This window comes from Chrysemys picta, chromosome 4, assembly GCF_011386835.1.
Source record: "Chrysemys picta bellii isolate R12L10 chromosome 4, ASM1138683v2, whole genome shotgun sequence".
In the NCBI taxonomy this organism is placed as follows: Eukaryota; Metazoa; Chordata; order Testudines; family Emydidae; genus Chrysemys; species Chrysemys picta.
In genome coordinates, this window is record NC_088794.1 from 38,700,357 (window position 1) to 38,726,404 (window position 26,048).

The 26,048-nt window shown below is 37.5% G+C and overlaps 1 protein-coding gene across 5 annotated transcripts in view; it reads left to right on the top strand.

Moving 5' to 3' along the window:
- KCNQ1 (potassium voltage-gated channel subfamily Q member 1) overlaps positions 1-26,048 on the top strand; it is a 553,010-nt gene that overhangs the window by 386,111 nt on the left and 140,851 nt on the right. For 3 of the 5 annotated variants that reach the window (XM_005306858.4, XM_005306857.5, XM_065594688.1), the window contains 4 exons: positions 8,707-8,782; positions 19,846-19,940; positions 20,607-20,653; positions 21,739-21,800. In XM_005306858.4, the coding sequence (XP_005306915.2) occupies positions 8,707-8,782; positions 19,846-19,940; positions 20,607-20,653; positions 21,739-21,800 (280 nt within the window). The remainder of the gene's footprint in view (positions 1-8,706; positions 8,783-19,845; positions 19,941-20,606; positions 20,654-21,738; positions 21,801-26,048) is intronic. The other 2 variants (XM_065594691.1, XM_005306859.4) reach the window with 1 other exon arrangement.

The following is a 26,048-nucleotide window of genomic DNA, read 5'->3' on the forward strand; positions in this document are numbered from 1 at the left end:
ATGTTTTAATGAATCATTTATGGGTGAGGTTCTTTTGCTGAGCGCTCTCAGTAAATCATAAAGTTTCTTACAAAAGTCTACTTTCTTAAATATCTGAAGTAAATAATGGTTGCCAAGTTCTAACAATGAATAATAATAATAATAAAAGAAAGCCGGGTAGCACACATTGTTTTCAATAGCTAGTTACTCTGATTTCAGTCTCTAGTACTGTGGTCAAGCATTTCCTGTTATATAATGTATGAAGATGCAACTTAATCCATTTCAACCCATCACATTTAAAACATTGCTCAGTAATGAGCAGCTCCCTCAAACATAATGTGCAAGGAATGACAGAATGTGTGAAAAGACAAGAATAACCCTGGCCCATAGCAAATTCTATACTGAAAGCCTCTAGAGAACAAATGATGAAAGATTTCATTAGACTTAATGCACTAATGAAATGGCTTAATGTAGGTATTCGGAATCTCTTCCACCAGATTTTGTTACAAGGAACAGTTTTCTGTGCCTGTGTGGAAAATGGCCAGTTCACTTGCAAAGTGTATTATTAAAATCTGATGTGTTAAAGATAAAGTTCAAGTCTAAATAAAAATTAGTGCCAAAAACTTCAAGACAATGCACTTCAGACTTAGTGCTTTATTTCTGTCTAAGGTCAAAAATCCAAGAAGACGGCAGAGAATTTAAACATGCTTGAAAACTGAGCTCAACTTCAACTTAGTGATAGATTTATAGAAAAATGGGCATTTTGTACAAGATATAAATCTGTGACTCTCTCCTGCTAAGCTTCATAGTTCTCATAGAGCTCATTCAGAATAGACAATGTTGAGCTTTAACCTCAGATAATATCTGTGTCTGTGTACCTTGGAAGGACTGTGGCAAACATGATGGTCCTGATGATAGTATATTGTGCAAGTGAACAAAAAATACAAACAGTATCAACAGGAAATTAGCACCACCTTTCCTTTGCCTCATTGCTATAATATTTACATTAGTACTAAATCAGTATGTGAAGCATTTTCCTGAAACAAGCATATAAGCCACTATTTAATGCAATTACTAAAGAATTTATATGAAATTAAGGAAGATTTTTTAAATATAATAAATGCTGCCTCTTAGTGAATTATGCAACTTTTTAAAAATAAACAGACAAGAAACATGCAAAATCAGAGACTGTGTTCCAAACATGTGTCATGAAGACAGTGACACAAATCAACAAAAGGCAGGAAATTCAAAATTTAGGCTGCCAATCCATCCCTGAGCCCATGTTATTACGAAAAACAAACAAACAAGGAAACCACATTGACGTGCGCTCGGGATGGAGTTTGGAATTTCCTGGCTTTTTTTTTTCCTGAGTGGGGTATGACAACCTATTTTAAATAGGAACAAAAAAGGGAAAGAAATCTCTTGAGAAACATTGAAAATTGGATATATTTTACCAGTTTACTACATATTTAGTCATCATTTCTAAGAACATATTACAACAGATACCCAATGAATTGTAGCTGTTTAAATCATTATGTAGATCATTTTCTGTATCTTAATTATGATGCATATTGTTAAATTAGTAAAACACTGCACATATGCAATAGCCAATTCCATAGCATTAAATAATTCTCTAATTGTTCATTTTAATGCCAGTATTGTGTATTCTGTTATGGACTAAGAACCTTGTGACATTTTCCTCTTTTCCAGAAAAATTGTTGTATTTTTCTTGGAGTACAAAAATAGGCAAACCATTTAGCTTGCTTTCTTCCTGCATTTAAGAAACCCATGTAGAGATTGCATTCAAAAAAGACGTTTTCATGGAGATTCCTTTTTAGACCTTGATCCTGCAGAGCAACATCTCATGGGGAGTTCCACTGGCTTATTTGCAGTACTGGGGCCTCAATCCCCAAATATGCAATCTGAATTGCTGGTGTGGACTGTTGCATCTGTGCAGAATCCCATTAACTTCACTGTTGGTCTGTGTAAATTTAGGATTACAGGATGGGGACATACCTTTGTAAATGCATTGAAATTCTAGGGAACTATGTTAGAAAAAAGATCATTTGGTCAAAGACATGTTTGATCTCTCTTAGAGCAAATGGCTCCACTACAGTATTTGCTGAGCATTATAAATGTCTCACTAGTGAATCAGCATATGCTGTAGGATTTTCTAAAGATCTGCAGCCCTGATGTTTTACTAAAGGGGTAAGGATATCATTTCAGATTCAGAATTCTGATTGGCTGGTGAAGAGTTTATTGTTCTTCCAAGTGGAACTTTCCACTATAGCTGAGTAAACTAATTTCAGAAGAGGAAAAGAATGAAATAATGAAGAAAGCCCAACAGTAGAGAGTCTATGGTATGAATTTCATCTCACGTGTGATATGGATGCTTGACTCTCAAAGTTTTGTTTTAGGTTTTTCTCACCCCTGACTCTGATATTATGAGGAGTGCCTCCAACAGCCATACATTATTACTTGATGTTAGAGTGCAAATAAAAAGCCTTGTCTGTAAATGTCAGAATATAAATGCTCTTGGTTTGTGTTAATCCATTGGCCCTACTGGCCTAGTATTGCTGTCAGCTCTCAAGGGAATATTAAAACTGCCCCTGTAAGGATATATACCCCAGTCAATTCAGAAGCATAATTCCCATGACATTAACAATTCCAATGTTATATTTGTTGTTCCAGAGCTCCATTCCATGTATTAAAGCCCACTGAAAATCTCATGTGATCTGTGTACGGTGTTTGTGAGTGTCCGAATATATATTATTGAATGCAGCTGTAATCCATTACATTTAAAGGATTACAGTCAAATTGACATGACCAAATGTGGTGTAACATATTGTTCATCAACTATTTGTCAAGGGTAAACTGATTCTGATCTATCTCAGCAAAATGCACACATGGTTTTCACTGATAAGCATAAATCCTTTAAAGAATAACAAGTGTGCCTGTCATTGTTATGCACTTGCTTTCCACTATCATAATCTGTGCATGTGGACGTTGTACGCAATTGTCAGCTCTGTTGAAACATGGGTGCCATTTTCATTTGTTTTGGTTTTTAAATGTCCTGTGTTTTTATGTGCTTTTTATAATGAAAAAAACATTAGTGCCTGGCATGGGACAGATAACCCTGATTATTATATTTTTATTATTTTAACTGAGAGCTGATAATATGCCGCTAGCTGTACAAAGCACAGAGAAAGAAGAATGTCTGTGTAAGTGGCATACAATCTAAAGCCCAAATCCTGCAAACATTTAGGCACATGCTTAACTTTACAGTGGTGAGCAGTTCCATTGAAGTTCAAGTTAGTCAGCTACAGTCAGTGGGATTATTCACATCTGTAAAGTTAAGCATGTGAATAAAAGTTTGCAATATCAGGGACTATGATAAACAGATCTGTAATGGCCAATGACATTCCTTTTTGTTGCCAACTCTTGCAATTTCTATAAAGCCCCAGTTGCTGAAATCATGACATTGCATGAGAATCTCAGCTCTCATTTTAAAAAAAAAAATGGTTTCTGGCCCTCATGGTTGCAGAGAGAGGCTAGAAAACATAAAGCAAGTGCACTCATAAAGACTCAAAGTCAGAAGTAACCAACATTTGTTTTATTTATTTATTTTAATTTCATGATTTTTAAGCCAGTCTAATTATTTTTTGGGGATAGACTCAATTTTTTGACCCCTTGGATGGAAAATACTGAGACTATTGTGCTTTTTTTCCTAACGTACGTGTGTGTGTGTGTGTGTGTGTGTGTGTGTTTTTATTGTAGCCTTTTAAATTAGGAACATTAAATTTATTTACAAAGGTGGTTCAAGGGATTGTTAAAGGGATACAGAATCATTCATCTCTACAGCATGAAGCCAATTCATTTCAAATTAGATTGACAGTGACTGAAAATCATTAGCTTGCTGATGGTTGCTCAGTCAGCTATGTGAAATAAATTCTTGGTTCAGATCCAAGACAATTGTCACAACTGATACCAATGGACAGTCCCAATATTATGGCCGAAAACCAAATGGACATTAGAACTAGAATATCCTTCCCACCTCCTGAGATGATCCCAACAACAAGCCTACGGTGCATTGCAAGCTTTCCATGTGGAAAGAACACTTGAGCCATTAGGGTTGTCTTTCAGCAACATTAAATTCACTTAAATAAAGAAGGCCGGAGGGGGAGGGGAAGAGTTCAGAGAAAGAGAGAGTGAGTGAAATAACTGTGAATCATTGCTGGGAAAGGGGAAAAAAGCCTTACCTGGCTTCTGTCCAGCAAAATGCATGCCGGGATGTCACCTGAAGCCATAGTCAGTGATTCTCTGTGGGTCTGGATTTTACGGCCATAAAAATGTTTAAGCTTAATTTTAAGATGATGATGTGTTGACTACTTCTTTTGATTATTAGAAGCACTCATATTTACTTGCAGGTTACCTCAGAGATATCCATTAAGTTCATAACAGTATATCATAGTCTAATGCATGGTTTTATGTAAATATACTCGCAAAAGGAAAATGCCTTTTTTAATAACTCAGCTCTCTCCCTCCCCCTGATCCTACCCATGAAATATTTATAAAACTTTTTGTCAAAGCTAAGCAAGTCCAAATCTGTGAAATTTAGGGGCTAGATTTTCAAGAGTGCTCAGCTCCCAGTTAAAAGTGGTCAAATTTTCAGGAGAGTGCAGCTAGTCATGAAAATATTGCTTAGAGAATGAAAATGTACTATACAGCTGGTTGGCAAATATGCATGTAGGAAGAAGTCCCTGAAATTATAGATTTGTTAATACATCCACTGTCTGCCTAGAGACTACAGGTGTGTCACAAATGGTCATACAATCAAATATTGCGAGTTAATGTTTAAACTCTACATTTACTAAAGCATTTGTTACCAGTTTGCAGAAGACATCAAACAACGAAGAATCATAACCTTGGCTACTAATTAAAATCCTTATTCCTTTCTTTCACTCCAAAAACATTTAATCTGTGGGAAGTAGGAGAGCCTTGTATGCAGGGACTTTTTTTTCTAGTGTTAGCAAAACAACAAGTGTTATGTGGGAGTTTCTAAAGGGGTTGTGGTGTAGAAGAATAAAATAAATGTGTCAATTTTCTGTTTTCCTTTCAGAGAAGTAAACATTAGCATTAAACAAAGAGTGATTAAAAACAGATGCATTGAAAAACCTTATGTGGTAGATGGAGAAGGGGTTATGAAAACGAGAGGCAATTTTTACCAGGTTAAAAACTAGCATTTTTTCTGAGGAAAGCTATTTTAACTGATAAATTGAACAGTAATCCATCACCAGAACCAGATGGTATTCACCCAAGAGTTCTGAAGGAACTCAGATATGAAATTGCAGAACTACTAACTGTACTATGCAACCTGTCGCTTAATTCTGCCTCTGTACCAGATGACCTGAGGGTAGCTAATATAACAGCTATTTTTTTAAAAGTCTCCAGAGACAATCCTGGCAATTACAGGCCAGTAGGCCTAACTTCAGTACCAGGCAAATTGGTTGAAAATATAGTAAAGAACACAGTTATCAGACTCATAAATAAACACAGTAAGTTGGGGAAGAATCAACACTACTTTTGTAAAGGGAAATCATGCTTCGCCTATCTATTAGAATTCTTAGAGGGGGCCAACAAATGTGGACAATGGTGATCAATTTATTATAGTGTACTTGGACTTTAAGAAAGCCTTTGACAAGGTCCCTCACCAAAGACTCTTAAGCAAAATAAGAAGGCATGGGATAAGAGGAAAGGTCCTCTCATGGATCAGTAACTGGTTAAAAGACAGGAAACAAAGGGTAGGAATAGATGGTCAGTTTTCACAATGGAGAGGTAAATAGCAGAGCCCCCCAAGGATCTGTACTGGGTCCAGTGCTGTTGAACATAGTCATCAATGGTTTGAAAAAGGGGGTGAAGTGTGAGGTGGCAAAATTTTCAGGCGATCCAAAATTACTTAAGTTAGTTAAGTCCAAAGCAGACGGCAAAGAGATACAAAGGGATCTCACTAAACTGTTGACTGGGCAACAAAATGGCAGATAAAATTCAATGTTGCTAAGTGCAAAATAAAGCACATTGGAAAACATAATCACAATTATACATACAAAATGATGTGGTCAAAATTAGCTGTTACCACTTGAGAGATCTTGGAGTCATTGTGGATAGTTTCCCTGAAAACATCTGTTCAATATACAACCATAGTCAAAAAACCTAACAGAATATTCGGAAGCATTAGGAAAGTGGTAAATAATAAGACAGAAAATATCATAATGCCACTATATAAATCCATAGTGCAACCACACCTTGAACACTAAAAAGAAGAACAGGAGTACTTGTGGCACCTTAGAGACTAACAAATTTATTAGAGCATAAGCTTTCGTGGACTACAGCCCACTTCTTCGGATGCATATAGAATGGAACATTAGAATGTTCCATTCTATATGCATCCGAAGAAGTGGGCTGTAGTCCACGAAAGCTTATGCTCTAATAAATTTGTTAGTCTCTAAGGTGCCACAAGTACTCCTGTTCTTCTTTTTGCGGATACAGACTAACACGGCTGTTACTCTGAAACCTTGAACACTGTGTGCAGTTCTGGTTGCCCCACCTCAAAAAACATATATATGAATTGGAAAAGGTGCAGAGTAAGGCAACAAAAATTATTAGGTATAGAAAAGCTTCCATGTGAGGATAGATCAAAAAGATGGAGACTGTTCTGCTTAGAAAAGAGATGAGTAGGGGGACCATGACAGAAGTCTATAAAACTATGAATGGTGTGGAGACAGTGAATAGGGAAGTGTTATTCACCCCTTCACACAAGATCGAGAGGTCACCCAATGAAATTAATAGGCAGCATATTTAAAACAAACACAAGGAAGTACTTCACACAGTGCATTGTCAACCTGTGGAACTCATTGCCATGGGATGTTGTGACGGCCAGAAATATAACTGGGTTCAAAAAAGAATTAGATAATTCCCTGGAGGATAGATCCATCAAAAGCTATTAGCCAAGATGGTCAGGACGCAACCCTGTGCTTCGAGTGTCCGTAAACCTCCAACTGCTAGAAGCATCTGGAACTGGCCCATTGTCAGAGACAGGATACTTGGCTAGATGAACCATTGGTCTGACGCAGTATGGCCATTCTGTATGAAAAGGTTGGTTTTCCAGATAGGGAGAGGAGCAAATTTCTGAACATTTGCAACACACGTCTTCCTGGATATAACGCTGTCCTCGGGAGCCAAAAAATCTTACCGCGTTATAGGTGAAACCGTGTTATATTGAACTTGCTTTGATCCACCGGAGTGCGCAGCCCTGCCCCCCCCACCCCCGGAGCACTGCTTTACTGCGTTATATCCGAATTCGTGCTATATCGGGTCGTGTTATATCAAGGTAGCGGTGTATTGCCCAGAAGGTGGAATTTCACCAATTACACCGTGGAATTGCTGGAGGAAATCTGTGGCTACTCGGGGAGAAAATCAGATTATGTGTAGGGCTTATCATACTGCTGAACTATGTTCTGCAAGAGACCTAAACATGTAAAGGACCTTGTTGTGAGAGATTCCCATCCTAGGGAGGGTATGAAGGCTGTCAGCTCAATACAAACCGAAAGCACTATTTAGCAGCAAATGGAGTCTTCATGTGTGTAAATATGGCTTTATAAACAACCATTACTGATAATAAATTACAAAGAAAATACATTTGGAAAATCTAAGTAAGGTTAGCACTGCTCTACTGCTTGTGCCTTTTAGTAGTTAGTAGATGCATTGAATGCTTCTGGAATAAAAGTCAAAGTAGCCCAGTTTAAAATGATGCATTTATAATGGGTAAGAACCTTTGTATATTAAATTCACTCAAATGTGTGTCTATAAACTAAGTGTTTTTCATTTGTGTTAGCTGAAGAATGACAATTAAGAATAAATCGTTTGAATAAATCATACACATATTATCTGATTATAATGTTAAGAAAATATATTTATCACAATTAAAATTTTAAAATATAATTAAAAGTATAAAGAAAAACCTGTCATATTTTTATTATCTATTTTAAATAAAGTATATTGTTTAATACTATGTGTTGTGAAAAGCAAAAGCTTTATGGTAATCAGTTATTATAAAGTACTTAGCATTTCTCAATTCTTTTTGTAGTTTATAGAGGATTTTTTTTTATCTTCCATATGTTACTTATTGTTAATGTTTCATATACTGCTATAGTACCATTTATGCATTTGACCACTCAACGATATTTTACAGTGATGGTTTTCCTAAAAGAACAAATTAGTGCAAGTGAAGAAATACTTGCAAAAGATCTGGAAAGAAAAAGCTATACTATAGGCTACAATGCTAGGGTGCTTGTATATAAAAAAGAAACCTGAGAGCTAAAGTTCTAAATGCTCATGTCTGGGGCTTTTGAGAGAAAGAGAAAGCAGGAGAGATGGGAGGGGGCTCACCTGACACAGGGAGAGATTAATATGGTCACCACTTAACTAGGTTACATTACATTACATTACATCGTAGCATAAACTGTAGAGATAAAATTCCAGATTTTAAAAGCTTTTTTTTTTTTGGTATGTGTGGTCCCAATAATGGTGTGTTGTGTCCACAGAAGGAAGTGTTGCTTCTTGCATAAACATTCACTTGTCACTGAAGCACTTAATGAAGGTTATTATCCTGATGATATGGCTGGAGATGATCTCTTTCACCCAACTCACTCGTCTCATTTTTTCCTACAGGCTGCGAGAACACCACCGTGCTGCCATTAAGGTGATACGACGGATGCAGTACTTTGTGGCAAAGAAAAAATTTCAGGTAAGTTTTGAACAGAGGGCTAGTTTTCTAAATAAGCCCTTTTATACTCCTGGCTTATTGTTTCTTTTATAAATGTAAGAAAAAGAGACTAGCACAATTCATATCAGTAATGGTGAGTCACACCCACTATTCTCTCCCTCCTTGAATAGGGTGGTTGTTTAGCAGCAGGTTAGTCCACTGTGGACACACTGGGAATAGGCTAAGCTGCTGAAATGCAGCCTGAATTAAAATGTTGTTTTCTGCTAATGGACTTGACCTTTCACCTGCTGTTATCTCCATCTCCTTCTTGCAATGCAAACATTCTCATATGTCTTCATTAATTCTGAGTTGTATGTTACTGTCATGCTGACTCAGTAGGCTTAGAGATTAAAATACTACTTTAACCTTGTTTTCTATCTCATACTCAGTGTTAATGAAGTTCTGATAAGGGGCAGGGATGGAAATTTGTTAGCATACTGCAAGGTTTCTGCTTTGTTACTCTTGCCCCTCCTACAGAGGTAAGAAACCCCCTTCGAAGTTCATGAGATAATCAGTTATCTCTATGCCTATAGTCTACATTGACATTTCTTCTGTCTCATTTCAGTTGCTGGTATTTTGGATACATAAGCATTTAACAGTGGCTAATTAACTTTGGCCTGGTCAACATAAAAAGTTGCACCTGTCAAAGCTGTGGAGTTTTTTTAAACCAATATAGTTAACCCAATAGAAACCCCTGTATCAACACTCTGTTTGATTTAGAATAGCTTATATTAGTGTAGCTTGTATCAGTAATTCACTAATGGAAGTCAGTGGGCTTTGTGCCTTTATATTCCTTTGGCCCTTTTGCAAATCTCCCCCTATATGATTTAGTTTTACATTTAAAAATATTGGGCCTGAAATGCTGTAAATGAGCTTAGCTCCATTCATTGTACTTGCTACTCTAATTAATAAATATATAGTAAAACATTCAATTAATAAATTTGAAAATACTTGCACAATAGGCATAATAGGTAAAATTTTGAAAAGTGCTGCAGTAGCTTAAGAGCCTAAGTCCCCTTTTCAAAAGTGACTTAGGCACCATTATTAATAATCATAACAATACATTTCCCACCTTCAATCGACTCCATCTAAAATGAGTTTGTTACTCCTTCCCTTTAAATATTTAAAAGGGGATGGGACTATTGAAAAGTGAAAAGTAGTTGGTCAACAATTATTAGCAATCCTTAGAAGCACCATTTGTTAATAAGAAATAAAATGAGACATTTATTTCCTGCAACCACAAAACTTGGGCCCTCATTTCACCACTGAAATTTATAAACGTTATCAAGCTATTTTACTACTTAGGTAGTGTTTAATTATTTTGAAAACAAAATCTCCTCTGGAATATTTTTTATTATTGGTGTAGCTGATAGTGCTGCTTATGGTTAGACTTGCCTGACACTTCCCACTATAAGGCCCCGTCTCCAGTTGCTTATAACTTCACCAAACCTTAACTGTTCAGGTTGAAACTTTATATGCTGAGTTTTTGCCACAGGTCACATTTTTGTGGAAAGTTTCAACTTAAATGGTGTAGCTGTTTCTGAGAACAAGATTAAGGAAATAGTTGGTGTTTTGCCGTATTAAAAATAATTCTTACAACCGTTTAGTTGAGAAAAACCCAGTTCCTCCATGTTTTGGGGCAGGGACTTGAAATTTGAAGGGGGTTCATACTGGTGTCAAAGATTAGTCATGGTATTAACTAAGGGTACATCTACACTACAGGGGGGAGTCGATTTAAGATACGCAAATTCAGCTACGTGAATAGCGTAGCTGAATTCGGCGTATCGCAGCCGACTTACCCTGTTGAGAGGACGGCGGCAAAATCGACTTCTGCGGCTTCCCGCCGGCGGCTCTTACTACCACCTCCCCTGGTGGAGTAAGAGCGCCGATTCGGGGATCGATTGTCGCGTCCCGACGGGACGCAATAAATCGATCCCCGAGAGGTCGATTTCTACCCGCCGATTCAGGCGGGTAGTATAGACCAGGCCTAAGAGACTTAGAAACAATAGTTCCGCACCTTATATCTACTTCCCATCTGGGATTTGTCAAAAACAGATTTTGAAAATGTCTGAATACCTTGTACAACATTATCCACCTGAAGAGTAAACTAAAGTCCCCTGCAGCAGATAACTGGATAGATAGAAGCTGAAAAACCATTGGACTGAATAGAATGGGACCATTCCCTTCATACTTAAAACTTGTTTGTGCTTGGTACTCGATTGGCTCCTCCATTCGGCTGTATGTTTTCCCATCTGAAAGAAAACGTGTTCCAGGCCGTCTATCCAAATCCCATACGGATGTTCTCTATCTTTCCCAACCTTTGTAATTATTCTTGAACAATTAGTCTTCACCATTCAAAAGTTGTAAGTTTACATCTAAATGAAATATACCTTAAGGCCATACTATATGCTAATTATATGCTGCAGAATCTTCCAGTAAAGTTTTATTGGCAGTTACAAAGTTAGGAGTCGGTTTTCAAAAAAGTTCTAAGCTATTTAAGGTAAAATTTTCAAAAAAGCCTACATGACTTAAAGACCTCAAATACCATTGAATTTCAATGGGATTTATGCTCCTAAATTTATCAGGTGCTTTTGAAAACTTCCCACCAAATTGGGAGAAATTAGACATTCTTCCTTTGAATGTACAGTATAGCAAATCTACTTTGTTCTATTGTATACCCACAAAGTGGAGTCTAAAGGGAATAAAATGTTTAGAGTTAAAATATGTACCAGCTATTGACTCTACAGTTTCTATTAACCAGTCCAACCCAATGTTTAAATTAATCCAATATTGAATGATGGTAATCTTGAAGGCTAACATGGTAAGCATGTTTAGAATTAGGGTTGTCAAAAAATTTTCATAGAAATGTTTTTTGTTTGGTTGGTTGGTTGTTTTTTTTTCCTGTTTGTTTGGTTTTTTTTGAAATTTTTCTGCCAAAAGTGTCAGCTTTCCATGGAAAATATGTTTTTTTGTTGTTGAAAATAAAAATGTTAGAAAATCAAAAAAACTCAGCTCAGGTTAATGGGACTACTTGTGCTTAAAGTTAAGTGTTTGCAAGATCAGTGCCTAAATATTTATTTTTTTAAGGGTGCATCCATAAGTGTGATGTTGGAAGAGTAAAGAAAATATCCCAAATTTATCGAAAATAGATCTCAATGCAGCAAGGTTCTTAAACTGCACCAGATGTATTCAGGATACACCTGGCTAAGTGTTGTTTTTGAAAAAGGTATCAGTCAACAATGGATGGTCGGACTGCCAAAGACAAATGTTAACCAGAGCCCAGTTTCAAAGACTTCTTGTTAAAAAGTTATAATGAGAAACCAAATGGAGACTACACAGACATTTCTAATGGTGTGAAAAGTAAAAGTGTGAAATATTACACTAAAAGACCACTTTTGAGTAAAGCTGAAAAGTATGCACAATTCTGAGGCCATTTTATAACACAACCTTCTAAATATAATGGCATCATTAGGCACCACCACAGAGAGTAATATTCTTTCCATAGACGTTTTTAAACCATTCTGTAGAACTCTATAACAAGGATATTATTCACTAATAAAGTCTGTAAGATTGTTTAAAATTGTGTAGAAATTTTTTCACCCCTTAGCAGAGGACCCGTGCAAGTCCTGTGCACCACTTAGGTGCTGTACTGTCTTCACAGGGGTGAATACATCACTGTTGAGGAAAGGTTCTATAAAATCTAGTGGACAATGGTATTTTGAGGGATTAAAAGGATCATGGATGGTGCCTTATGTCTTACTCTGCTCCTCTGCACAAGAGTGAATTTCATGCATCAGGAATAAATCACTTCTAGTACAGCCTAGTTTATCCACCCTATAATTTACTTTCAAAGCAGAGTACCATTCTTGAACATCCTATTTAATTAATTCACTGGCATAATAACATTTTTACGTCCTATTACAATTACAATTGTGAAAGCTTTTAAACTCCTGGACTCAAATTTATGTGCACTGGCACAAATCTAAAGCACACAAACAGTACAGGAGAGCAGAACATGATCCCTGAGTCCTCAATCTAATTTTAAAGAAAAATCTATTTCATTCCAGGTAAGTTTTCTGTTGACTAAATTAGTTTTCTGCAAAAATATCTTTAATTCATGCACTGTAGTATCGAAAATTTAAAATCTGCTGTACATGGTGTACAAAGCTAAAAATACAGCTTGGGGTTCCAGTGATGACATGAGGAACCAGTGTCTCTGTTGTGGTTTATAATGATGTCACCAGAAGCTCTTGATGTATTTATAGCCTTATAATTCAAAGTCTTACTACTTCCCGGACTGTATTTTATATGTAATTCAGTTACCTTGCTATCAATCAGGAATTGTGTATGTAATCTTCTATAATCACTGCAGAGGTCTCTGGAAAACAAAATAGTTCAAAGCAACCTGTACTTCAAAGGATGTTGCACACATTTGTACTGTTTGGTTGTGCTTCTCAGAAATTTCCTTAGCATTTGGTTCCCTCTCCCTTTCCCTAGTTTGACTCCTGGAGAACTGCTCTGTGCATGCAGCTGCTGCACATTCAGCTAATAAGGAACAATAATATGCAGCTGTGCCCATATTTAATATTTATCATTCATTCTTGTGCCTTCTGAAAACTCTATTCTTGAATTTGATGCAAAAATCCTTCCTCACTGTGGCATGCCAGGGTACAATCCAGACTAATAAGTAGCTCTGTCACCCCCACCCTGTAACCTGGGGTGCCTTTTACACTGCCTTGCTGCTCACCAACAGCCTCTGGCATGTAAATTACTCCCAGCTATGTCTGTGTGTGTGCTGCAGCCAGCTAGCCACAACTTGGCTCTTACCAGCCTTAAAAATTACCCCAGAGTGACCCCAATACACTTCCACTCTCAGATTTCCCCCCAGAAATGTATGGTCCTGTACTGCCAAGCCCTCTCCTGGGCAGTACGAATACATTCAGTCTGTTACTCCTTTAAGGGAATAATATGCCCACAACTTGTTACCCCAAATGCAGTTATCCAGACACTTCAACTTGAACACACCTGATTAGATAAAACAGGAAAACAAGTTTATTAACTACAAAGAGAGAGATTTTAAGTGAGAACAAGCAATGAGGCATAAAAGTCAGAAATGGTTAGAGGAAAAATAAAGAGAAGATTTCACTAATGCCTCACTTAACAAACCTATTAGACTGAAGCAAAATTTCTCAGTACAAGCTCCAGCAGATTACTTACTGACCAAACTCTCAGGTCAGGACCCTTCCCCCAGAGTCCAGTGCCTGCTTCCTTTGTCTCTTCAAGTGCAGTGAATGTGATAGGCAGGGAGGTGCCTGGGGGTTTTCCCCCCTCTTTTTTATAGCTTCAGTCCCCCTTTTGAAAAACATTTCCAGCTGAGACCCAGGATGCAAAGTGTTTGTGGAAGGATATTTCCTGAAGGTTTTTTTCACCTGTTTGAACTTCCTTTGTCTTCCTTTCCTTCTGGGTGACTCTGTTTACTGCTCAAATGCAAATTAAGCAGCGCACATATCCCTTTGTTTAGGACAGACCTGTTTGCCAAGTTCTGTTTGGACAGGGCTGTGGAACATGTGTTAATAATATCATGGAGGGAAATCTTATAACTTCACGATGTTGTCACACACATTTTACCAGGACAATGCTGACCAGCAAATTATGAGTTTTCAAATGATACCTTACAAAGCATACTTTGTACAAAGATTATTACAGTACTGTGTTGGGTGTAAATACAGGGTGTATTCTGTCGCAGTAACCCATTTAGAATATCATCATCATCAGTAATGCTCCTAATTAGCAAAGGGATGAAACAGGCAATGTCATTGAAAGCTATTGGAACTGGCTTATATATTTGCTTTTCCAATACTGTAGGGCCTGGTTATTCTATTCCAACTTGCAAATTCCCTTTGGTCAACCAGGCTAACAAACCTTCCAAGTACTAAGTTATAATCATGATAAGTATTTCCTCCTGAAAGATCATTTACTGTGTCAATTTTTCACATGCCCATCCTAATTAGATAAAGTAAGCACAAGATAATCAGCTCTGACTGTTAAATATACATTCCTACCTAGTAATGCACCTTAACTTTATGCACACTATCTAAGCTCTCCAGGCCTCCAACTTTACTATTCCTTAGCTGAGAGAAGCAGCAGGGTAACTTAAAAAGCAGACTATAACATACCTACTCATTTTGTTATCAGGCCTCCATATCCCATCCCTGTGAGTGCAAGGAATGCAACACCAGACCTATTGTTTTCATTTCTGTTAAATTAGGATTGTCTTGTAGCTAAGTAGTTCTGAGTTTATAGTTTTCAGCCTTATTTTACTAGACTCTATTATGTAAGGTCATAGACGTGTATTCAGTTTTTTTGATAGTCTCACAATATCAGTCCATGGGCAAGATTATTGGCTATTGCAAATTGGTGGTACACGAATTTATACCAGCTGAGGAACTTGCCCCTTTCTTTGTGGAATCTAAGGGTACGTCTACACTACAATAAAAAGCCCTTGGCACCAAGTCTCAGAGTCCAGGTCAATTGACTCGGGCTTGCAGGGCTTGGCCTGCTGGGCTGAAAATTGCAGTGTAGGTGCTCAAGCTCAGACTAGCATCCAGGCTCTGACACACATACACACACCCCCTCTCCCTGACTGAGTCCAAACATCTACACTACAAATTTTAGTCCAGCCCAAGTCAGCTGACCTGGCCCAGTCACGGCCATGCTGTGTGTCTTTATTGCAACGTAGATGTATCCTAACTAAAGGATTTTTTTTTAAAAGAGTCAGGTTTCCTGGGAATTCTTCCATCCCTCTGTCCATGCTCAGATGTATATGTCAATATACTCATCCCTGCTACTTCCACAATTCTGAAGTGACCCAAAGCTACATGAGTTTGTGATTTGCTTTGGGGTATCTGACGGACTGAACTACAATTCCCTTAAAGATGTGATTGAACTGAAAAAAGTAAATATGTTAAGAGAGAGAATTAAAAATGAGGTGATTAACTCTAGTAATTTGATAAGTTTATGGGCTAAGAGAGAAAAAATTCAAGAGGGTAAGGGAAACTGCTAAACCTGTTAGAAGTAGAACATGAGTCTGCTGAAGGTGTCTGACTCTGAAGACAGCTAAAAGTACTTAAGGGTGAACTTCTGCCCCTGACTAGCAGTCCAGCCCAAGCCCTATACAGCACTTAAGTCTCCCTTAAACCCGCCAACTAGAGCTTAAGTAGAACTGAATCAGTGCATAGGCCTTGTGCTGCCCTCTGCATAGGGGTGAATTGCAGCAGAGAAAACCTAAGAACTGTTCTGTAGCAAAACTTGCACCTGAGAGACACTTGAGAAGTCTGGAAATCAGTTCTCTCTCCAGAAAAGGTCACTCTATTTCCAATATCAGCTCTTAAAAACTTCAGCTGTTTGAGTGTATTTCTTCTTTAAGAAGGCTGTTGTGATGGTCCTCAAGAAGGCTGTACACATTGGGTGTACCATTGTATTAAAATACTGTGTTCTTATTTGATGGCTGAGAACAAGCTGAGTCAATTTTCTCCAAAACAGGTTGGTAGTAATTAGGGTAGTGTCCCCCCGAAATGTGCTTTGTACTCTTCTAAGAGGACCCAAAGTACCAGCTGGGGGACTGAAAATTGTCTTAAGCTTTCCTGTGGTTTAAAAATGAAGTCTTTGGTGTTAGGGTGTGAGGAAAGCTTTCAGAATCTGAAATGAACATAACCAAAGCAGAGGTGTTAGCCTGAGTTTGCAGAGAGCCTGAAACAATAGCTCTAAAGTGTGTATTGCCCCATTCATTTGAATGGGTGCTAAGTCAGATGCTAGCAATGATACTTTAAAAGTCAACATTATAAATTATTTCATTGCTGATCAAAGCACATAGGAAAGGAGAGGAAGATCTATGCCACTATTTCACCAGAAGGGGGTGTATGGAGGACTAACTGGAGGTGTGTGGCAGTTTTGTACATTAAGAGATGTAGCCTTTAACAACACATGGAAAGTGTATGTGTGTTGGCAGGGAGAGCACAACTGATTTCATTTTTCTGAAAGAGGATCAGCTTTCAAAAGTTTGGAAAATACTGAATTGGAATATGAAACATATCAGTGAGGGTTTATTTTATTTTAATGCATTATTTATTTATAGGCATTCCTCCAGCATTCATCACTGTAGTAACTCTTTATAGATTAGTGCAACCATGTTTCTTTTACCAGGGGATTTGTTCATTGTGTCGCAGCAGACTGGAACTTTTGAGAACTATTTAAGAGTTGCGGAACTTCACCATTACTAATAAATCTTACCAGAAGCTTTGAAAATGGATGTATTTAAACTGCAACTTTTAAAAGAATAAACTCTACCATTGTTTCCCTATTCTATGCACATGCCTTGGGTCTGATTCCCAAGGGTAAGCCTGTTGGATTCTCGCTTGATAGAAACAGTAAAGGCTGTGTTATGCAGCCTAACAGAAAATGTATACATGGTAAACAAGCTTGAAAACCAGAACTGCCTAATGTGTATATAGAGAAGAAATATTTCACACAAGCCCAGGCCACATTACTAATACTATTAAGGAGAATGACTTTATGACAATGTGGGGTAATATTGCTGAATCATGAGAGCCCGTCTCTTCATACTGAAAGTACTGCAGAAATTTAAATTAGCAGGCTTTTGATATTGATACAGTCAAATGGCAGCAGTGTAAAGGGGAACGCGGGTTTGGAATAAACCCCAGGGGAAAAGAATTAGTGGTTAGAAGGCAGATGAAGTGCCCAAAAGGAGCAGAATAAATGAATGTATTCCATGGGTATTGCCTCCATATGTGTGGAGACAACATCCATTTCATTTTCATTAAGTCTTGGAACATGGGGGAAGTTCCAGAACACTGGAAGAAAGCTGATGTTGTGCCAATATTAAAAAAGGGTAGACAGGATGATTCAGGTAATCATAGGCTTGTCAGCCTGACATTGATCCTGGGCAAGATAATGGAGTGGCTGATACAGGACTCGATTAATAAAGAATTAAGGGAGGGTAATATAATGAATGCCAATCAAAATGGGCTTATGGAAAATAAATCCTGTCAAACTAACTTGATATCTTTTTTTTTTGGTAGATTATAAATTTGGATGATAAAGATGATAGTGTTGATGTAATATATTTAGAATTCTGGTAACACATGACATTTTGATTAAAAAAATAAAAAGATATAAAATTAACATGGCATACATTCAATAGTTCTAAAGCTGGCTAACTGATAGTTCTCAAAATGTAATCATAAATGGGCAGTCATTGAGTGGGTATGTTTCTATTAAGGTCCTGCAGAGATTGGTTCTTGGGCCTACCCTGTTTAACATTTTTATCAATGACCTGGAAGAAAACATAAAATCATCACTGATAAAGTTTGCAGATGACACAAAAATTGGGGGAATTGGTAAATAATGAACAGGACGAGTCACTGATATAGAGCAATCTGGTTCACTTGGTAAACAGGGCGCAAGCAAACAATATGTGTTTTAATACAGCTAAATATAAATGTGTACATCTAGGAACAAAGAATGTAGGCCATACTTATACACTGGGGGACTCTATCCTGGGAAGCAGTGACTCTGAAAAAGATTTAGGGATTGTGGGGGATAATCAGCTGAACATGATATCCAGTGTGATGATGTGGCCAAAAGGGCTAATGCAATTCTTGGATGTGTAAACAGGGGAATCTTAAGTAGGAATAGAGAGGTTATTTCACCTCTGTATTTGGAACTGGTGTGATGGGTGCTGAAATACTGTGTCCATTCTGGTGTCAATAATTCAAGAAGATTGTTGATAAATTGGAGAGGGTTCAGAGAAGAGCCACGAGAATGATTAAAGGATTAGAGAAAAATGCCTTATATTGCTAGGCTCCAGGAGCTCAATCTATTGAGTTTAACAAACAGAAAGTTAATGGGTGACTTAATTACAGTCTATAAGTACCTACATGGGGAACAAATATTTAATAATGGGCTCATCAGTCTAGCAGAGAAAGGTATAACATGACCCAGTAGCTGGAAGTTGAAGCTAGATGATTTCAGACTGGAAATAAGGCATACATTTTTAACAGTGGAGGTAATTAACCATTGGAATAATTTACCAAGGGCTGTGGTGGATTCTCCATCACTGAAAATTGTTATATCATAATTGGATGTTTTTCTAAACGATATCCACTAGGCCTTATTTTGGGGGTAGTCCCACGTTGTATGTCATATAGGAGGCAAGATGATCACAGTGGTCCCATCTGGTCTTGGAATCTATGAATATATATTGCTGGACTTGTGTCAAGATTACTTGCACAGCACATCTTGTTTTCTGTGTTTGTCTGCTTACAGACCTAAAGGAGTGTTTATGCAACAGCTAATCTAGAATACTGGGTTGATGCGAAGGCCCAGATTTCAGGGAGGTCTCTAGTTCGACCTATGTTGCTTGCTAGGCTGATGTCAAGGCACAGTGCTCCGTACAACTGGTATAGCAACATTAACACACTGGGCTGATGTTAAGGTTACTTGTCACATGTCAAGGGGCAGGCCTCGGTGATACCAGTGGCTCAGTACTTTTAGCATGGGCTGATGTGAAATTGCTGGCCTTCTGGTTACTGGCTCAGAAGAGTGAAATCTGTGTGTGCAAGAGACAGAGTTTATGGCAACTGGCCTATTACCATGAAGCTTACTTCCAGAACAGCCCAAGATAACCACAAACCTCAGAGCAAAATGCAAATACTCTTCTTTGACCTCTCAATTCCTCATTAGCCTGTCCAAAAGTACATATCCCTACAGTATGGAGACGGAAGGAGAGAGAGAGAAAAACAGAGATTTTCATGAACCACAATAAATTTGTAAGGTCCTGTGCATGGTAAAAAAAAAAACAAAACAAAAAAACTGGAAAGTTTTAATATTCGTTCATGCATGTAATAGGGTAGAAAATCATCAGTGTGGGTTGTTTGAATAATCTGTTATTGAGGCAAATCACTGGCCTGTCTTTGTGTTTGCTGTGGTATTTGTCAGGCTCTTCACGTTTTGTTTTTGTTTTGCAGCAAGCTAGAAAACCTTATGATGTACGAGATGTTATTGAACAGTATTCTCAGGGTCATCTCAACTTGATGGTACGAATCAAAGAGTTGCAAAGAAGGTATGGCATAAAGTTCACTATCCTAAATGGTAAATGTCTTTGAAGAGGATTCTAATAAGCAGTGCAGACGGGTGGGGAGGAGAAGATTTAAAGGATTGTAAATGGCACTTAGGACTGCACAATTAGAGAAATACTGTTTGATGTAATTCACAGTGAAGGTTTCTATTTTGAGAATTTTTAAAAAAATTAAATCATTAAGAACCATTGATCAGAGCCTGGTTATTTGTATTACTTTAGTGGGTACAGACCCCAACTGTAGACCAGTATCCCCACTGTGCTAGGCACTACACAAACAGAATAAAAAGACAGTGCCTGCCCCAAGGATCTTATCATCTAAGAAAAGATACTACAGATGGATACAACAAAGCAAGCATCAGGAAACTGAGACAATACTGATCACCATGAAAAGCAGTGGTCATTGCTAGAATCTATAAAATAGCTAAAGCACTAAGACATCCATATAGGGCTGATATTTTCTTAACTACCAAGGCCAACTTTGAATCAAATGATGTTGTTCATTTGTACTGCAAAGCAGAATTACTTGAACATTGCAACCTATTATGTGAAGAAGAGGTTTTTCAACCAAAGCAAGTGAATATTCTGTTGTTTAAATCTGAAGAAGAGTTATCTTCTGTTATGAACAATATCATTTCTTTCTGTTTACAGGTTGGACCAATCTATAGGGAAGCCATCTCTTTTTATTTCTGTCTCAGGTGAGATAATACATTTTAATTCCTGTAATCAGTGACATGTTTGAATTAAAAAATGTCTGCTCCATAAGTATATGACTAAGAACCACAAGAATTTGTAAGGTGCTCAGGTACTATGGTGATGTGTGATATATCTTTCTTTATTTTACACATGTGGGAGCTGAAGCATAGAAAGGTTTAATGGACTTGCCCAAGGCAGCACCATAAATCAGAAGTCCTGACTCCTCACCCCCTGCTTTAATCATTATACTACACTAAATAACAGGCTAGAATTAAACCTCAAAATGTAAGAGTGGTGTCTGGAATAAAGTTGATTAGAACATATTTTTGTGAAAATATCGATGAAAAATACTTTTAATTACTTATCAAAAATTCAAAAATTGTCAGCGAGTACCAGCCTGCAGTTAGGCACCTGAATTCATATTTAGCCTCTAGCACCTCTGAAAACTGGGTGATTTTTATGTAGTCACCTGATATTAGGTATCCAGTTTTTGAAAATATTGACTCAGTTACTTCAGCCTTAAAATGGGGATTATATTCAGAGGGGTGTTGTGGAGCTGAAATCAACAATATTCATATAGAGCTTTGAATGGAAATCATAATAGAAGTGCAAAGTATTAATAGTATTTATTTGTTTTGAGATGTGGTTGCACATAGATAGATATCATCTGATTGGCCACTGAGAGCTATTTGTTAATGTCATTTCCAGTTTTAAATTTCTAAAAAAAATTCAGATAAAACATCATCCATGAACATTATCAAGGTGGCTGTAGAGCTTTACATTGTGCCAGGTTGTTTTTTCAACTGGAATTAGAAACATAAACTAAATTAGGAACCGTTTAATTCTCTCGGTTTAAAGCATAAAATGAAGGTTGAAAGTGCTCTAGACTAAAGAGCTATTAAAAACCTTGGCTTGGGCTAATGCTATAAAAGAAACAAAAGCTAGTTTTATGAAATAAAACTAATCATCCTAGCAAAGGTGTTCAATTATTCTGCACTGGCGGGCTAGTTAAACACACCATGTTGTGGCTTAATGCTATATTGTTATAACACTGAGTATTCATTTGAAAATATGCCTTGCTCCACAGAAAAAAGCAAAGACCGAGGGACTAACACGATTGGTGCAAGGCTGAACAGAGTGGAAGACAAGGTAGGCCTGAGTTAGTAGTGGTAGTGGATGGAAATGGTCCATTACTGAACAGCGCTGTGTTTCATAGTATTCAGGAAAAACATATGGCTTAAAATGGAGTAACATACCTGGCTTTTCCAAGTGATGGAAAATAATTTTAACACTGAAAGTTGCATTTTCTTCATGATCGTTTTAACAGCACAGATGAAGAAATCAGACTTTTTAATTGATCTCAGTCTCTTTTGTTACTCACTTTGTTTTTGATTTTTAATGGTATGTATTACATATGTCTCAATGCTCTACTTCCTTCCTTCCTCCATGATAGATAAAAGGCCCTGTTCCTTTAATACTCTGGTATATTACAGTCCCAAGATTTCTCTTTGATCATTGATTGCTCTGTTGTTTATATAACTCCACCTACTATTCCTTAGAGAGAGAGGGAGCAAATGTTGTTCTGTCCTGGTTTTCATTCTTTATGACAAATGGAGTTTTTCCTTTCAAGTGACATCAAGCTAGGGGAGAAAAAGCTGTTCTATAATCTCAAATTAACAGTTAAGTGCTTTGCTGCAGCCCTTTATTTCAATGCTAGCTGCACATGATGAGCTAGACAGAAAGGTAGAGATTTATGTCAAATTCAGAAATATAGAATTGCCTATGTTTGTTTTAAGGATAGACAGAGAGTTAAAAGAATTATTGATTGGAGCCTTCACCCATCTTTCATAGTAATTTTTTTTTAAGGTTTGCAAGGGTTCTTTTAATTTATGATTATTTTCACTTACTTGTTCAGTTTGCTGGTTTGGTTAAGACTGGAAGTACAATTTGTGACGTATCTTCAGAAAAGAAGCTCTCATGATACTTCTAGCACAACTGGGAACAAGATAGACTAATTATCTCATGAGAGAACTTGGTTTTGCTTTAATTTCCAGTCCACTTTTGCAGACCAACGAGGTTTGGTCAAGGCATCCAAACTTCCAGGTTGCTTAGGCAACACCTAATCTGTGGAGATTCACCAATGACTTGTTTGTTTCTCACATAGTTCTCCATCATGCACCACATACATGTAAATGATCATGCTCAGAGAGTTGCTTCTACATAGTGTTAGTATGTGGTGTTTTAAAGAAAATATATAGATTGAAGAGTTAGGGGTCGGATTCACAGATGATGCATGAAGAGATGCGTACTAAGCAATGGTAAGGGAGTGTAAGGTTGCATAGGCACCCAAACAGGTTTTGCACATTTAGGTGCTGTGCAGTGCTCATACAAGGGTCTGTACTTGGAAATTATACACACAAATGGAGCTCATTTCTCAAAAAGCTGCCATTCTACTTACCGTATGTTGTATCCTTGAGGCAGATTAAAAATGTTGAACGTGACAAATGTTGAACGTTTCTCACCTTGGCAACTAGCTTTTGACCAAAAGATAAAGTAGATTCTGTGTGCTGGTGTTTGGGAATGTACAATAAAAGGATTTTGAGTTGTAGCTGGTTCAGGGAACAGAAATCCACTTGCTAAATCAGTGATACTCAGACTGAGGCTCACAAGCCACAAGTGACTCTTTAAAATGTCCCCTGCAGCTCTTTGCAGCACATGATATTAAAACACTGTGTGATTTAATTATTAACCAATCTAAGTTAATCAATCTGGATGCTTTTACTATGTTATTAACTAATTAAGTTACTAACTTGCACTAAGTTATTAACCAATAGAAACCTAAATATATTGGTCTTATGTTACAGTTGGAATAAAATTTTCAAAAGCACCTAAATGACATAGAAGACTAAGTGCCCTTTTCAAAAGTGACTTAGGCACATAAGGGGAGATTATCAGAGGCACAAATGGCAGGTGCCTAACTCTTGTTGAAAATTAAAGTTACCACTTGTGCCTTTGTTCTGTTTCAGAGTTCTGTTTCACTGAAAGTCAGTAAGACTTCGGAACCTTTGTCCTATTTTCAAAAGTGACTTAGGCTCCGTAGAAGCTTTTGAAAATTTTACCCTGGATCTTTATTTTTTTAGACAGTATTCTGTAAGGATTCCATTTTGTTTTGAAATCTGTCTTCAGCATCTTATTTAGCATTTGCTTAAGAGAAAAGCAGAAGACAATCTCAAAGACTAAAGTAACAAAAAGTAACTTTAGACCTTCTGCAGCTGCAGTAGAAATTTGATTTCACCATAGTCAATGTATTGACATAGATACTACTGTATTTAACAGAATATTTGCACTGTCCAAATGAAATGTCTTTTTTTTTTTTTTGTCTCACAGCTACTTTCAGATAAAGTTTTTGTACATAGGACTAGCTGTATTGATTAGATAATGTGCATCTCTGAAACCAGAGATGACCTAATAAACTACAAAGAAACTAGCATCTGATGCTTAAAAACAAGGCTAAAATTTAACCCAGATATACCAAAATTAAATAGGCAGTGTTTTTATACTTCTATGACTTGATATAACAGTCATAAATTCAAGGTGTACTGATTTGTAAGGATGGACAAATAGTAATGAATTATTTAAACCGTGATACTCAGACCTCAGTGGTTCAGGAGCCAAATGAGTGATCAGCGTTACCCAAAAGAGCCCCAGTAGTGTGAATTCATTGTTTCATTTACTATCGTACTATATATTCATATTTACGCAGTATGACAGGGGAAATGTGATATTTCCTACGTAGGGCGAATAAACACTCCATCTAATACATCTGTTTCATAGGTAACTAAAATGCTTTTATAAAGAGATTCAGACCCAGATTCTCTGCTGCACCCGAGCACAGTGGAGGCAATGGCTGGTGTAGGGCTGTTGCGAAGCTTGTTACAGCTCTCTGATTCTCAGGTTGTTCCAATGGTCCCTATAGGCTGTCCTCCAGCTGGGCATATAAACTGACTATCCCCTCCAGCATAGCTTGCTCACACACTCCTGATCTGGCCATGAACAGGGAGTGGCATATAAACTGGCTCTACCCCAAATGAAGATTCCTCATGCCAAGCAAATTCTTAGGGGCTGGTTTCCAGCTTCTTTGCTCCAGCAGGAAGGGACCAAGGCATTTCAGATGCATCCATTTATCAGTCACTACCAGCAGAACAGTTATTCAAAGTTACTACTTGCACATGGCATAACACTAGCCGAAGGATCAGGGGTGACATCATTGCCCCATTGAAATCAATGGCAAAACTCCAATAGACTTCAGCAGGGCCAGGATTTCACCCCAGGTAGCTTGCTTTTTTCAAAGCTCCTCCTCACCTTACAAACCACTTCCTTCATTATTGGAACTTTCTAGGCCTTCCCATCACTGTTGGCAAAGCATTTACACTTGTCTGTAATAGTGACAGAAGCAAATCTGTTCTAGAGCTACACGTATCATGGCTAGCAGTGGCCACTTCACAAACAATGATATGTGAAAGAGAAAAATTTCATGTTTTATTAATAAGTGGTTTTTATCCAGAGTTAAACGTCACTATTTTTTCCAACAAGCATGGCGTGTTATAGAAAAATTCTGCCCTCTCGGAAAAATTCTGAATTTTCATGCATCCCCCCCAAATACACCTAATTTCTAGAAATTAGGAACAGTTTGGGGGGAGGGTGGTTCCTGCCAGCAAAAACTGCCTTTTAATTTTCACATGAAACACACCTTTGTTTCCACTGAAAGAGGAACATTTTTTCTTCCTGTGGTGGAATTTGCCACTTCTCATTAGATCTTGAAGGGGAAAACAAACGCCTCTTAATATTTCTGTATAAAACATCACCCATATATCTGTGGACTGAATGAGGCAGGGTCCTGTGGAAAATATAGTATGTGATCATATGTATCATAATGCATATGCACAAGGGGGTCAAATTAAAGAAGAAAAGGTTAAAAAATAAAATTCACCCCAAACACTTTAAATTTGTCAAAGTTACAGGCAACTGAAAACACAGTCTTATAATAGCATCGGCCAATCTTAACTATGGGCGTCACTGCCTGAGTGGCCTATAATAAGAGCTACAACACTCACTATCCAGTATGTAGTCAGAACACATTTTAGTTCAGCCATTGTTCTCTGCTGCATAAGAATCAGTGTCGAGTGCCATGTTCTTTGAAAGATGAAGCTAAATCAAGAACCACACCCTGCCCATCTGTTCCTCTAACTTGCACCTCAGAGGATGTGGCTGAGCAGGAATGTAACAAGAACAAATCAATTTATTTGCAGTGGCCAGACCTTTCTTTTCATCCTATAACATCTGTGAATGTCCAGCCCCCCTGACATCCAACCCCCAACCCATGAAATCTGGCGGCTG